Source organism: Erinaceus europaeus, chromosome 12 (assembly GCF_950295315.1).
Source record: "Erinaceus europaeus chromosome 12, mEriEur2.1, whole genome shotgun sequence".
Lineage (NCBI taxonomy): Eukaryota > Metazoa > Chordata > Mammalia > Eulipotyphla > Erinaceidae > Erinaceus > Erinaceus europaeus.
Window position 1 is genome coordinate 40,662,005 of NC_080173.1, and position 16,154 is coordinate 40,678,158.

The following is a 16,154-nucleotide window of genomic DNA, read 5'->3' on the forward strand; positions in this document are numbered from 1 at the left end:
ATATTCTGTCCATGTCCTCTCCCCATTTTTGGATGGGGTTATTTGTTTTCTTGTTGTTGAGTTTGGCAAGCTCTATATTTTAGTTATTAATCTCTTGTCTGATATAAGACATGTAAAGATCCCATTCTGTGAGGGGTCTCTTTGTTTGGATAGTGGTTTCTTTAGCTTTTTAATTTGATATACTTCCATTGGTTTATTTTTGTTTTAGTCTTCTTTGTAATTCGATTCGTTTCATTGAAGATGTCTTTAAAATTTATATAGAAGAGAGTTCTGCCAATATTTCCCTTAAAATATCTGATAGTTTCTGGTCTAACATCCAAGATCTTGATCCACTTGAAATTTACTTTTGTGTTTAGTGAGATATAGTGGTTCAGTTTCAATTTTCTGCAAGTTTCAATCCATTTTTTTTCCAACATCATTTGTTGAAGGACTCGCCTTCCCCCATTTAATAGTCTGGGCACCTTTGTCAAAGATTAATAATGTCCATAGGTGTGGGGGTTTACTTCTGGGATCTCAATTCTATTCCACTGGTCAGTGTGTCTATTCATGTTCCAGTACCAAGCAATTTTGATGACAATGACCCTATAATACAATTTGAAATCTGGAAGTGGGATGACTCCAGTTCTGTTCTTTCTTTTCAAGATTGTTTTGAAAATTTTATTTATTTATTTTTCCTTTTGTTGCCCTTGTCTTTTAGTTGTCCCAGGTTTTATTACCAACATTACCATGAGCCATAGGTGAGTAGTGCTCTTTTCTCTTTCTCATTAACCTAAATAAAATATTATGAAAGGAATCTATAAAGGAACCCAAACCAAGGGGAGTAGAGTAGCCAGGTAGGTTAATACAAGTAGGGCTTCAGCAAAGCAGATACAAAGTAGGGGTGAGGTGGATGCTGGCTAGAAGCCTTCCCCATTGTGGGGGTGGGGGTGGGGGCTTCGTGGAAGTGAGTCTGTTGCTGGCTCTTTTTTATTAAAATATATTTTATTATTATTATTATATTTAAGAAAGGAGACATTAACAAAATCATAGGATGGCGGGGTACAACTCCACACAACTCCCGCCACCCAATCTCTATATCCCATCCCCTCCCCACTAGCTTTCCCATTCTCTATCCCTCTGGGAGCAAGGACCCAGGGTCATTGTGGGTTGCAGAAGGTAGAAGGTCTGGCTTCTGTAATTGCTTCCCCACTGAACATGGGCGTTGACTGGTCGATCCATACTCCCAGTAGGCCTCTCTCTTTCCCTAGTAGGGTGGGTCTCTGGGGAATCGGAGCTCCAGGACGCATTGGTGGGGTCTTCAGTCCAGGGAAGCCTGGCCGGTATCCTGATGGCATCTGGAACCTGGGGGCTGAAAAGAGAGTTAACATACAAAGCCAAACAAATTGTTGAAGAATCATGGACCCAAAGGATGGAATAGTGGAGATAAAGTGTTGGGGGGTACTCACTGCAAACTCTAGTGTACTACTGCTTTCAGGTATATATTTGCCCTGGTTTATGGATACATGTGGACATGCTCTATCTCCTGGAACCTGGTCTATATCTAGGATTTGGGACTTTGTTAGGAAGTGTGTTCCTGGCTCTTGTGAGCAAGAGAGCAAGCAGTCCCTTAGCACCTGAAATGGTCTGGAGTGATTAAGCACTTTCTACAGTTTGATCTTCTGCAGTCAGCTTTATCAGCATGCATTTATTTGCCTTTTGCCTTGGCTTGCTTCACAGTACTCTTCCTTTTCTGGCTCCGGGCTGGGCCGTTGTAAAGCTGTTAGTAGGCAGCGGGATGTTCAAGCACAGCGGGTGCTGACTGGGGGAGAGAAACCAGCTGCCTGGCTGGGAAAGCCAGGGGGGCCTTGCATCAGTCCTGCTAAACTCTTGAGTTCTCTGCGCGACTGAGACGCCCTTGAAATGTCTGAGTCTACACCCCAATAACAACCGGTTGCAACACCCTGAAAGTCTACCTCCTCCACTTACTGCCTTCCGCTACTCTTCCTCCAACGACGCCAGCCCTCCAGCCAGCCTCTTTGTCCCCGCGGCACCCACCCAGTCTGTATGTTGACCTTTGCAAATCCCTGGCTCTACATTTTACATATCTGAGCCTTATCGCGGGGGAGGTTTCCCGGAGCAATCTAAGGCAGAGTATTCCTCTGATCACCTGACCTAGCCCCCATGGTCACAGCCCAGTACTTATACAGGTGTGGTTTAGTGATCTGTGTTGAGATTGCGAGGGCAGGGCTGTGGACCCTACCGTCCCTACACCACAGACAAGCCACTCAAGGTGAGTGCGGGAGAGAAAGGACAAGTGAATGGTCTCTGCGGAGTAAGGGGGGGGGGGCAGCCTGGAGGTCACCGGCAGGGATCCGAGCCTGTAGGGTGCAAAGAGGACGGGGCTGCGCTGGGGCCGAAGTCTACGCCCGTCGGAGCTCCCGGGAAGTTACTGACACTTGAACTGAAGACCGGCGGCAACCCGGCTCTCAGAGCGCTCGCCGGGGTGGTGAGAGCCAGTGACCAAAGCACCAGAGCGAGAGCCTGATGCCAGCCCACACGCGCCCTACTGCCTCAGAGCCCGGGCGCTGCCGCGCGCATCGCCGGGAGTTGTAGTTCCCGACTCTGGGGAACGAGGCGGTCCGCGGAGCCCACGAACTACATTTCCCAGAATGCTACCAGAGGCTGGGGACATCAGCAAAGCTCCCCGGCCGGCGGTCCTTCCTCAACGTGATGGGGCTGGCCCAAGGGCTGAGCGGCTCCTGCGGAGACCGGCCTGCTGCCAGCGGGGAGCCGTCTCCCGGCTGAGAGGAGCTGGGACCCTGGGAGTAGGGCCCATGAGCGCCTCGGCGGCGGTGCCCGACTGCTGCGGGGGCCTAGGCAATATAGACTACAAGAAGGTACGGGCCGCTCCGGACCAACAGGGAATTCAGGAGGGAGCGGCAGCTCTCAGGCGCCGCCTGTAGGCGGAACCTGTCTCCGGGCAACGGGGGCGGGGCACTCTGCCTGTCAATCTCAGCCGGTGCACTCCGGTCCACGCTCTGGGAGAGGGTCCTGCGGGGCCTCCCCGGGTCAAGCCGTCTCACAGCCTTACCCGGGCCCAACGCAGGAAGCCTCTCCTGGATCAGGTGGCTGGAATTATTCACAGCCTGTAGGAAACGTCCCTGGGTGTGGGGGTTGCCCTGTGCTAATGGAACGGGGTGGGGTGGGCCCTGGGTGCAGCAGATCTGCCTGATTGGCACTGGGGCCTGCCCTTCTTCGAAGTCCCAGGGCAGAGAGCACTGGACACGGCAGCTTGAGGTCCCACGTTTGTTCCCTGGCTTTTCATGTGCCAGAGTGAGGCTATGGTTCTCTCTTGCATCCTGTCTCTCGTGTTAATAAAACAATCTTAAAGAAATTTATTTATTTTTTAAAGTATTTTATTTAATTTTTATTTATTATTTTTTAAAAAGATTTATTTATTTCCTTTTGTTGCCCTTGTTGTTTTATTGTTGTAGTTAATCTTTTAGTTCTTTTTATCGTATTTTTTTTTAAAGATTTTATTTATTTTATTAATGAGAAAGATAGGAGGAGAGAGAGAGAAAGAGCCAGACATCACTCTGGTACATGTGCTGCCAGGGATTGAACTCAGGACCTCATGCTTGAGAGTCTAGTTCCTTAACCACTGCGCCACCTCCTGGACCACTATTTTATTTTTGAGAGAGATGCAGAGAGAGAGAGAAAGATACAGAGAAACACCAGAGCACTGCTCAACTCTGGCTTATTGTGGTGCGGGGGAATTGAACCTGGGACTTCAGAGCCTCAGGCATGAGTCTCTTTGCATAACATTGTGCTGTCTATCCCTGCCCTTAAAGAAATTTTAAAAGTAGGGAGTCCTGTGGTAACTCAGTGGGTTAAGCACACATGGCGTGAAGCAGAAGGACCGGCATAAAGATCTCGGTTTGAGCCCCTGGCTCTCAACCTGTAGGGGGGTCGCTTCACAAACCGTGAAGCAGGTCTGCAGGTGCCTATCTTTCCCTCCCCCTCTCTGCCTTCCTCTCTTTTTTTTTTTTTTAATTTTTTTTTCCTCCTCCAGGGTTATTGCTGGGCTCAGTGCCTGCACCATGAATCCACCGCTCCTGGAGGCCATTTTTCCCCCCTTTGTTGCCCTTGTTGTTGTAGCCTCATTGTGGTTATTATTATTGCCGTTGTTGGCGCAATTCGTTGTTAGATAGGACAGAGAGAAATGGAGAGAGGAGGGGAAGACAGAGAAGGGGAGAGAAAGACAGACACCTGCAGACCTGCTTCACCGCCTGTGAAGCGACTCCCCTGCAGGTGGGGAGCCGGGGCTCGAACCGGGGTCCTTACGCCGGTCCCTGCGCTTTGCGCCACATGCGCTTAACCCACTGTGCCACCGCCCGACCCCCTCTGCCTTCCTCTCTTCTCTCCATTTCTCTCTGTCCTCTCAACAACAATGACATAAATAACAACAACGATAATTACTACAATAAAACAATAAAGGCAACAAAAGGGAATAAATAAATACTAAAAAAAAATCTAAAAAGTGGAGGTGAGGATAGATAGGATACTGATTATGCAAAGAAGCTCTTATGCATAAGTGTTCAAAGTCCCAGGTTCAATCCCCCACACCAACATAAGCCATAAGTTAATCAGTGCTCTGGTAAAGGGAGAGAGAGAGGAGAAAGAAATTTAAAAGTGGTTACAGAGCAGCTTGTGTGGAGGTGGGATTGGAATTGGAATTCATAGAGAAGGGTACGCAAAATAGGTTTCCTGGGAGGATGGACACCTGCTCTGCTAGCACCTAGCACATAGCATGGAAGTGCTACAGCACTGAAGGAGCTTCTATGCTGTGGTGTCTCTCCTCCCCTTCTGTATCTTAGAAATATGATACTCTCCACCAGTTTCTGTATCTCTGGTCCCATCTGCTCAGCTCTGGTTTATGGTGATACTGGGGATTGAACCTGGGACTTTTGGAGCCTGAGCATCACTGAAGGGGCTTGAACTCACTGCTTCAAGCTTGAGGCCCCACTGAGCTACCTCCTGGACCTCAGGGCTCGCCTTTCTTTCTTTCTTTCTTTCTTTCTTTCTTTCTTTCTTTCTTTCTCTCTTTCTCTCTTCCTCTCTTCCTCTCTTCCTCTCTTCCTCTCTTTCTCTCTTTCTTTCTCTAGATAGAAACAGAGAGAGAGAGACCACAGCACAGAAACTTCCTTCAATGTGGTGGGGGCTTGGCTCAAACCTGGGTCACACACATAACAAAGCAGCTCCATTCAAGTGAGCTATTTGTTCCAAAGTCTCAAATTTTTCAGTTTGACATGGGACCTGTCCCCAGAGTTCACCAAATGAGTGGGGGGAGTGGGGGTTGACTGGTCTTGCCTCCACAGCATCCTCTGCAGGTGGTTGCCTCATACCCTTCCTATGGGTATGAGATCTCCTTTGCCCATAGAAAGACTGAGGAAGGTTGGTTGTCAGAGGTCTGCCCATTGTCCCCCTGCCACCAACGCAGCCCAGAGACCTCCAGAGGCAGAAAGAAAGCAGCAAGGGCTGGGGAGACAGCTCACTTGGTAGGACATGTTCCTTGCCATGCACATGGCCCAGGTTTGAGGCCCAGCACCACATGGGAGATGCTGTGGCACTGGAGGAAGCGCTGATTCGGTGATCTCGATCTGAAAAAGTGACTAGTGCTGCATACATGATTACATATTCCATACACACAGGCACATTAAGATACCCAGTAAATGTCCCTGAGCCAGCTGAGGACTCACTCATATTGGGGGCATATGAGCTCCCTGGGGGGAGGGCTATGACATATTTCTTTGGGGGAGATCTTGTTAGAGGGGTGCTGTGCACTTGCCCTGCCCCACCCTTGGCTCCACTTCTACTTGTAATCGATGGCTGTGGTGATCAATCGCTGTGACCCTATTCTCTGGCCTACTATTTGCTTGATGTCACAATCTGTCCCTGGGCACTGTCCCCGAAGAGGTGGGTCCGACCCTGCAGGCTCAGTGACACTGTTATGAGCTGTCCCCTGGCTCAGTGGGGACCTGTCACAGTCCAGTTCATTTGTGACCAGCAGAGCCTCCAGGTAGGTTGCAGTAGTGGTGCCGCATGCTAGGAACACTGCAGCCAAGCCTGCTGCAGTCTTATTTCTTCCTTCCTTTCTTCATTTCTTCATTCATTTCTTCATTTTGATGTAGCTGGGCTTCACCACTCATAGCAGACTTTTCTAGACAGAGACAGAGGGAGAGAGAAGAGACAAGCTTACCTTGAAGCTTCCTCCAGTGCAGTGGGAGACCAGGCTTGAATCTGGGTTGCACCTCCTCTCAAGGTGAGCTGTCTTGCCAACCCTCTGTTGCTGCCGTTTTAATAAAATTGGAACAGGAAGTGTGTGTGTGTGTGTGTGTGTGTGTGTGTGTGTGTGTGTGTGTGTGTGTTGGGGGATGGCGGTGAGAAAGGCTCCTCTTAGAAAAGGCAGCCCTAAGCTGTGGGGAGATGAACGAGGAACCTAGGGACACCCCTCATGCCCTCCTCCCACACATTCTTCTGACCCAGATTTTTGGTTCTTTCCTGCTGGTCCCATTTAGAACTATGACCCAGCCCTCCCCCTACCCCCTTTAGAGAAGGACAACGACCTATGCATGGGTGACAGGGAGGGTTCCCCTCTTTGGGATGACTGAATGGGTGATGCCACTGATAATTATGAGTGAGTGGGTCACTGTATCCTGCCAGGCAGGCCCCTCTTCTGCAGGCAACACAAGGCTCAGGGGATAATGCTGCTTTCATGCTCCCTGTTCAAGGTGACCAGCTCTTTGCTCCCACAGGACTGACTGATGCCCCCCCCCCCCCCAATAGCACTGGAATCTGGAAACCTGGAGCCTTGGGGGCTGTGACTTTGCTCAGTTCATCCTGGTTGGACAGGAAGTACTGCTGGCTGTAACCATTGTCAGCCTTTCTGTGCCCGTTTCTGTGCCCCACCTCTTACCTGAAGAGAAAAAAGAGGAACCTATTTCTCCCTGTTCACTGTCTCCCAGTTCCCTTAGGCAAGTCTGTCCCTTGAAGCAGAAGTGGCTACTGTGGGGGTTCCAGGCGCTGGAAAGTCTGGAATGTTCTGTCAAGGATCTAGGTAGCTGAGGCTATCGTCTGCTTTCAGCCTGGAACCCAGGGCTACTTCAGACTTTCTTATCAAAGAACAGTAGTGGTAAGAGGACTACTTGGGGTGAGGGCTAACAACTTTCTTTTTCTTTCTTTTTTATGATTTTTATTTATTTACAAAATAAATAGATAAGTTGAGTAGGGAGAGGAAGATAGAGAAGAAAAGAGACAGACACCAGCAACCCTACTTCACTTGTGAAGCTTTCCCATGGTGGTGGGGATCCTAAGTCTTTTTTTAAAAAAAATTTTTAATTTTTTTGAGAGAGATGCAGAGAGAGACACACACAGAGAGAAACACCAGAGCACTGCTCAGCTCTGGCTTATGGTGGTGTGGGGGGGATTGAACCTGGGATTTAGGAGCCTCAGGCATAAGAGTCTGTTTGCATAACCATTATGCTATCTCCCCTGCCCCAGGGAATCCTGTTCTTTAACCCTCTGGGAGTATGGACCCAAGGTCATTGTGGGTTGCAGTAGGTGGAAGGTCTGGCTTCTGTAATTGCTTCCCCGCTGAACATGGGTGTTGGCAGGTTGATCCATACTCTTCATCTGCACTATTCTAGCCTTTAGGTTCAAGATTAGTCAACAATTTATTTGGCTTTATATATTAACTCTCTTTTCAGCCACCAGGTTCCAGATGCTAGCATGATTCCAATCAGAGTTCCCTGGACAGACAACCCCACCAATGTGTCCTGGAGCTCTGATTCCCCAGTGCCCCACCCCACTAGGGATGCATTGGCTCGATCTTCTCGTGGTGCATCCCGTGAGTACCCATTCATTGGGGAAACTGATGATCCGTCCTAGCCGACTGAATCCACATGGATCCCAGTCACTTTCAAAGCCAGCAACAAGCAGACATCAGGCTAACCTGACGCTGTTGACTGGCTACGGAAGAAGGGCAAACGCTAGAAAAAGAAGAAGTGCCCCACCCCACTAGGGAAACGAGAGACAGGCTAGGGTTAACCATGAGGTCCTGAGTTCGATCCCTGACAGCACATGTTCCAGAGTGATGTCTGTTTCTTTCTCTCCTCCTATCTTTCTCATGAATAAATAAATAAATTCTTTTAAAAATATTTTATTTATTTATGAGAAAGATAAGAGGAGAGGGAGAAAGATCCAGACATCACTCTGGTGTTGCCAGGGATTGAATTTAGGACCTCATGTTTGAGAGTCTAATGATTTAGCCACTGAGCCACCTCCTGGACCACTCTGATAACTTTATTTAAATAAATTCAATTGCTGGGGGTCGGGCTGTAGTGCAGTGAGTTAAGCGCAGGTGGCACAAAGCACAAGGATCAGCATAAAGATCCCAGTTTGAGCCCTGGCTCCCCACCTGCAGGGGAGTCACTTAACAAGTGGTGAAGCAGGTCTGCAGGTGTCTCTCTTTCTCTTCCCCTCTCTGTCTTCTTCTCCTCTCTCCATTTCTCTCTGTCCTATCCAACGACGACGACATCAGTAACAACAACAATAATAGCTACAACAATAAAACAACAAGGGCAACAAAAGGGAATAAACAAATAAAATAAATATTTTAAAATTCAATTGCTATATATTTGGCTAATGGTGGTACCAGGGATTGAACCTTGGACTTTAGGGCCTCAGGCATGAGAGTATTTTGCATAATCACTATGCTATTCCCTAGCCTCTAGGGGTGTGAATTTGATTATTTTAAATATTTATTCATGTATTTAACTGGAAAGAAAGAGAAAAATCAAAGCATCACTGTGGCTCATACAGGGCTGGGGATTGAGTTTGGGACCTCATGTTTAAAAGTCCAGTGCTCTAGCCATTGTACAACCTCCCAGGCTGCCTGAGTTGAATCCTTAAAATATATCACAAACATTCCTTTCTGTCTTGTATTTTATTCCAATGAGATAAAGATACAGAGATACCAGAGCACTGCTCAGTTTTGGCTTATGGTGGTGCTTGGGATTAAACCTGGGGCCTCGCTACCACAGGCATGAAAATCTATACATCACCATTATGCTGTCTCTCTTACCCTTGAACATTTCAAGAGGTGAGGAGCTGAGATCCTTAGCCCATTTCAGCCATCTCCCCTCCACCTCCCATTCTCACTGTGGGCACTTGTGACCACACACTCCTAACCCCCCAGGTATCCACAGGTGTTTTTTTTTCTGTTCCCTGGAGCCAGGCTTCTAGATGACTCTGAGCCTCTCTGCCTCACTGCACCAAAGGCAGAACCAGTCAGGAACAGAGGCTTAGAAGGCAGGGAGACTCAGACCCAGCATTCCAGAGTTGAGGACCAGACAATAATGCCCTTGTGGTAAACCTGTCCCCTGTGGGAGTTGGGTACCCTGGTCTAAGTTAGTAGAGGGTCACGAGAACATTCCCTGCTGGCCTGCTGGCCCTGAGCCTTGTTGGCTGCTTTGGAGCCTGGTCTTCCAGAACCTCTTGTGGGTGACTGTGTGGTTAGGTGGCTAGTGAAAGAATAGAGAGAGCTGAACACTGAGGCTCAGGGCAGGTCCTCCTGGTTCCTACTTGTAACCAGCCACTCTCCCTGGCTCTAGGGAGGCCTTTTGCAGGCTGACCACCCTGCTCTGCCTGGGCAGGCTGTGTCTGGGGTTTGTTTCTGTCTATCTATCTGTCCATTTGTCTGTCTGTCTGTCTTTCTCTTTTTTTTTTATTCTTTTTTTTATTCCCTTTTATTGTCCTTGTTTCATTGTTGTAATTATTATTGTCATCTTTGTTAGGACAGAGAGAAATGGAGAGAGGAGGGGAAGACAGAGAGGGGGAGAGAAAGATAGACACCTGCAGGCCTGCTTCACAACTTGTGAAGCGACTCCTCTGCAGGTGAGGAGCCGGGGGCTTGAACTGGGATCCTTATACTGGTCCTTGGCGCTTCTCGCCATGTGCACTTAACCCGCTGCACTACTAGTTGACTCCCCTCTTTCTTTCTTTCTTTCTTTCTTTCTTTCTTTCTTTCTTTCTCCATTTCTTTTTTTTTTTCTTTGCCTCCAGGGTTATCCCTGGGGCTTGGTGCCAGCACTATGAATCCACTCCTCCTGGTGGCATTCCCTCTTTATTGGATAATACAGAGAGAAATTGAGAGGCGAGGGGAAGATAGAGAGGGGAAGAAAAAGACCTGCTGATCTGCTTCACTGCTTCACTTCACTGTGAAGTAACCCCTCTGCAGGTGGGGAGCTGGGGGCTCAAACCAGGATCCTTGCCCTTCGTACTATGTGTTCTTTTTTTCTTTAATATGTTATTTATTTTATTATTTATTTATAAAATGAAAGTATTGACAAGACCATAGGATAAGAGGAGTACAATTCCATATAATTCCCACCACCAGAACTCCATATCCAATCCCCTCCCTTGAAAGCTTTCCTATTCTTTGTCCCTCTGGGAGTGTGGACCCAGGGTGATTATACGGTGCAGAAGGTGGGAGGCCTGTCTTCTGTAATTGCTTCCCTGCTGAACATGGGCATTGATAAGTTGATCCATACTCCCAGCCTGTCTCTCTCTTTCCCTAGTGGGGCAGGGATCTGGGGAGGTGGGGCTCCAGGACACCTTGGTGGGATTGTCTGCCCAGGGAAATCAGGTTGGCATCATGATAGTGTCTAGAACCTGGTGGCTGAAAAAGAGTGAAAATATAAGGCAGAAAAAATTGTTGACTAATGTACTATGTGTTCTTAACCTGGTGCACTACCACCCAACCCTCTGTCTGGGGTTTCTTCTCCTTTTTTTCTCTGGGATTTCTAAGAAAGCTTCACCCCCCCCCCCCACACACACACACACCTTGATCTAACTACTCCACTTCCTGCCATCTATGTTTTTTAACTTTTTAGCCTGGAAAGTGTCAAAAGAGTAAATGTGAATGAAGCACAGTGTCTAGGAAGCTGGTTTGGGCTCAGAAGGAGTCCTATGGGGCTAGGCAGTGATGAATGTGGTTGAGTACACATATTACAATGCACAAGGACCCAGGTTCAAGCCCTTGCAGTGTGTGTGTGTGTGTGTGTGTGTGTGTGTGTGTGTGTGTGTAGAGCTTCATGAGTGGTGACTCAATGCAGCTGGTGTTTTCCCTTTTTGTTTCTGTGTTTTCCCCTTTTGTTTCTCTGTCAATCATGTATCTATCTCTTATCCTTCATCAAAAAGAAAGTAAAAAAATAAAACAGCCACTAGGAATGGTGCAGTTGTACAGGCACCTGCCCAAAGGGCAGCTCCTAGTATCTGCAGCCAGGCCGGAGGGGTCAGAGTTCAGGAACACACACAGGCTGGAGCTCCCCACTATCCCCAACAGTGCTAGCCCCTGCTTGTCACTGTGTGAAACAGCCTCTGTTGACTCAGCGAGTATTTACTTTGTGCCAAGCTGAAGAGACAAAGGTGGAGGGGGAGATAGCCCCTGTCCTAGAGGCTGACTAAATAAGGGGAGAGAGAGAGAGCACAAGTGAGCGCCAGGGAATGTCTAGGGTATCCAGTCAGGCCATGAATGAAGGTGTCATGGCCAAATGCAGAGGGAGTGCAGGTGCTCAGCTGGGCTTTGAGGGATGAATAGAAGTTTGCCCAGGGCAGAGGAAAGATCCAGCAGTTGTGGAAGGATCTAGAAGCATAATGTTTGGGAACATTTATCCAGATACTCCCAAATATACTTTAGCTTCAGTTGGCAGTTCTTCCATTCCTTTTCTGACATTGTTGACTGAGCTAAATCCTACTACTTACTGCATGCTTAGCTCGGTGCTGGCCCCAGGGAGGGGAAGGTTTGTGATGAAATTGGGCTGGGAGTGGAGATAGCTCACTGGGTATGGCTCATGCCTTGCCATGTGCACAGTCCTGGTTTAAGCTCAGCTGCACATAGGAGGCACTGAGGGGGACAAGTGCTGTGGTATGTCTCTCTCTGCATCTTTTTACTTGTATGAAAAAGCACCCCTGGAGTGGTGAAACTGCGAGAGGAGACCCAAGCATGTGAGGGGTCTCCTTACCTGTGCCCAGAGACTTTTCAGAATCTTCCTACTATTTCATTCAGTAGCGTTGTCTGGGTGGCAGATTGTGTGACCTCGGGAAGGACCAAAACAAGGAACTTCATCTGCCCTGCCCCACCTCCCCTCTCCCCTGGGGTGGGACACAAGCTCACTTTTTTTTTTTAAATTAATTTTCCCCTTTTGTTGCCCTTGTTGTTTTTTATTGTTGTAGTTATTGATGTCATCGTTCTTGGACAGGACAGAGAGAAATGGGGGGAGGGGGGAAGACAGACAGGGGGAGAGAAAGATAGACACCTGCAGACCTGCTTCACCATCTGTGAAGTGACTCCCCTGTAGGTGGGGAGCTGGGGGCTCAAACTGGGATCCTTACACCAGTCCTTTCACTTCACACCATGTGCGTTTAACCTGCTGTGCTACTGCCCAACTCCCACAAGCTCACTTTATGATTTAAATTTATTTTTCAGTGGTACCTAGAGAGGTAGCAATATATATACGAATTTTTAAATTATCTTTATTTATAGGATAGAGACAGCCAGAAATTGAGAGGAGAGGGGCAGATAGAAAAGAAGAGAGACACATGCAGCCCTGCTTCACCACTTGTGAAGTTTTCCTCCTACAGGTGAGAACCAGGAGCTTGAACCTTGGCCCTTGAGCATTGTAATTTGCACTCAGCCAGGTGTGCCACCACCTGGCCCCGGTGATAAAATATTTTTAGCTCTTTGAGTCTCTGGACAGAACAAGTCCACGGAGGAGGCAAAGCTCAGCAGATCCTTAGCACTCCAAGTGCCAGTGGTAGGGATGGTGAAATAGTTCACTTGGACAGTGCACTGCTTTGCCGCATTCATGACTCAGATTCAAGCCCAGTCCTCACCACACTGAAGGAAGTTTCAGTGCTGTGGTCTCTTCCACTTTCTTTGCTTCTTTGTCTCTATAGGGAGGGAGGGCAAAAAGTCAGTGGTGTGTGTCTCCTTTAATTTCCTTTTTAAGGTTTTATTTTTAATTATTTTTTTAAAGATTTTGTTTATTTATTTATTTATTTTAATTTTATTTATTTATTTATTCCCCTTTTGTTGCCCTTGTTGTTTTATTGTTGTAGTTATTACCGATGTCATTGTTGTTGGATAGGATAGAGAGAAATGGAGAAAGGAGGGGAAGACAGAGAAGAGGAGAGAAAGACAGACACCTGCAGACCTGCTTTACCGCCTGTGAAGCGACTCCCCTGCAGGTGGGGAGCCGGGGGCTCAAACCTGGATCCTTTTGCCAGTCCTTGAGTTTGGCGCCACCTGCGCTTAACCCGCTGCGCTACCCCCCCCCCCGACTCCCCTTGTTTATTTATTAATGAGAAAGATAAGAGGAGATAAAGAACCAGTTATCACTCTGGTACATGTGCTGCCGGGGATCAAACCTGGTATCTCATGCATGAGAATCCAACGCTCCATCCACTGCGCCACCTCCCGGACCACTTTTTAAAGTTTATTTTTTAAAACAACTTAAAATATATGTATTATTGGATAAAGACAGAAATTAGTGGTGGGGAGACTGATAGAGAGGGAAAAGCATAGAGACACCTGCACTCCTGCTTCACCACTTATGAAGCTTTCCCCCTGCAGGTGGGGACCAGAGGCTTAAACCTGGGTCCTTGCACACTGCGATGTGTGTGCTTAACCAGGTGCATGACTTCCTGCCCCCCCCCCATTTAAGAATATTTACTAATGAGAGAGAGAGAGAAGCAGAACATCACTCTGGCACATGTGAAGTTGGGGATTAAACTCAGGACCTCATGACTGAGAGTCCAACATTTTATCTACTGTGCTGCCTCCTGTCCACTGGGGAAGGGGCCACGTTTCTGTTCTGTTTTCTTTCTGTCTGTGGTGTTTTTAGGAGCCTTTGGAGGCCTGTGAGGTCTCCAGGCAGGTACATGAGGTGATGTGAGGTAGCCTTGCTAAATGAGGCACCTGTTTGGCTCACTCTCTCTCTTTACCCCAGCGTTTGTCCCAGACTATGTGAGATGTTGGACACCTCAGTGCAGAGGATGTTCCCTTTGGGTCTTTGAACATCTGTACTCCCTACCCCCACCATATCTTCCCACCCCGCTTCCCCCTCCCAGGCTGTCACAGCCCAGCAGCTTTATACCAGCAGAGCATGCTGGGAACCTGCTGGCCGTGCCCACGGTGTAACTTTGTTGCTCACGGTGTAACTTTGTTGCTCACTTGTGCTCCCCATCGTGGCCAAGTGGGCTGTGGAGCCCTTGGTGACCCTTGGCTCTGTCCCTGCAGGCAGACCTCTGCGTGATGGCCCGGCTACTGGGCTACGTGGATCCCCTGGACCCCAGCTTTGTGGCTGCCACGCTGGCCATAGCCTTCAACCCACTCTTCTGGAATGTGGTGAGTGCTCTCAAAGACAGAGGGTGGTTTCTTGTCCTGTCAGGCTCTGGCCAGCAAAGGACACTCCCGCATACTCCCCGTCCTCTGTTAGGGGACACTGATGAGGGCAGCCCCTCTCTTGGAAAGAACTCCTCCAGTATGGTGACATCATAGACAGGGCTTCGGGCACAGTGCTTGGTGGGACAATGTTTGGTAATGGGGGGTGAGCTAGAAGTGAAGACAAGACTCTGGATGCTGGAGGACACTGGGGGGAGGGGACTGTGGGCTGAGGCTTAGGTTCTGGGGACAAGCTGGGAGAGACAGAGAAGCTGGAATAGTGGGGATGTGCTTGGGGTCTTAGATGAGTTGGGAAGCCCTCCTGGAGCAAGGCGGCAGTAGGAGGGGCTGGCACACAAGTGCTGGAACTCTGGGCTCAGCTGGGCTCACTGGTGCAGAGCTGGGAACACTCTGCTCACCCTTGGTGGCTCAGGGATACTCCGGGCTCAACATTAACAACATGCTGTTCCAGACAGTTCCCTCTGCCCTGAGTGCTGGGGACACGATGCGTCTTTCTTGTTTGTGACTCGGCTATGTTCCACCTGCCATGGGGATGGGGTGTGTACTCTGTCCTGAACATGCTGGATGATCCCAAGGTGATCAGGTGTTCTGGACAGGAGGACAGAGGAGAGGAAGGAGTGGGGTCTGGACACCTGGGTGCAAGTCAAACCCAAGCTGTTCTTTGGCATCTTGGGACCCAGTTACCCTTTCTGGAGCCTTGGAGGCCTTGGCTACTCCAAGCACAGTCTGGTCTGCAACTGGAGCCCCCAGCTATTCCCTGCCTGCTTTTCTGGCTTAGTCCCCTCTCCCCACATCCTTGAACCCCTTGAATGTTCCTTTATAAGGCTGAAGGCATAGTTGTGGGAAGGGGTTAAGAGGGGGGATTTTTAGCTATCTCTGGGTTATAAGTGAGTGCTGGGTTTCTGGGTGGGGTCTGTGTGCCCCTGCCTCAGAGGCAGGCTGAGGTAGGGATGAGGATGTGCTCTTAAAGCCTGCAGGGATTGAGGGATTCTTACTCTGAATACTCTCTTGCCTAAGGCTCTGAGGTCCTAGGTTCAATTCCCAGCATCAACATAAACCCAAGCTAAGCAGTGCTCTGGGGAAAATAGAAATAGAAATAAAAATATAAATAAATAAAAACAACAGGCAACAGTGGACTCAAGTGCTAGACTCTCAAGCTTGAGGTCCCCAAATTTAATCCCAGCATACCACATGCCAGAGTGGTATTCTGACTCTTTCTACCTATGTATTTATTTGTTTTTCCAGAGCGCCCTGCTCAGCTCTTGTCGTATGCGTTACATTGGTTTGTTCTAGCCCTCCCCAAACCAAGAGAATTGGATCAGTCCAATTAATTTCGCGGGCCTGCTTGGCCCCGCCCCAAGGAACCCTGAGGGAGGGTTCCTAAGTTCATGAGTTGGAGAGTTTCTGAGTTCAAGAGTAAGGGAGAGGGTTCCTGAGTTTGAGAGTGCCAGAGTTGGAGAGTTCCTTGGGGCGGGGCCAAGCAGGCCCGCAAAATTAATTAGACTGATCCAATTCTCTTGGTTTGGAGAGGGCTAAAACAAACCAATGTAACACATACGACAAGCTCTGGTTTATGTTGGGGCTGAGGACTGAACCTGGGACCTCAGAGCCTCAGGCATGAGAGTCTCTGCGTAAACATCATGCTATCTCC

The 16,154-nt window shown here is 48.7% G+C and overlaps 1 protein-coding gene across 3 annotated transcripts in view; it reads left to right on the plus strand.

The window, feature by feature from the left end:
• Positions 1-2,671: 2,671 nt before the first annotated feature.
• Positions 2,672-16,154, plus strand: part of PEMT (phosphatidylethanolamine N-methyltransferase) — a 53,419-nt gene continuing 39,936 nt past the window's right edge. The window contains exons 1-3 of one of the 3 annotated variants that reach the window (XM_060203242.1): positions 2,748-2,876; positions 6,171-6,301; positions 14,339-14,446. In XM_060203242.1, coding sequence (XP_060059225.1) covers positions 14,354-14,446 — 93 coding nt within the window. In that variant the 5' untranslated portion in view covers positions 2,748-2,876; positions 6,171-6,301; positions 14,339-14,353. Of the gene's footprint in view, positions 2,877-6,170; positions 6,302-14,338; positions 14,447-16,154 lie in introns of all 3 variants that reach the window. The other 2 variants (XM_007526204.3, XM_060203243.1) reach the window with 2 other exon arrangements.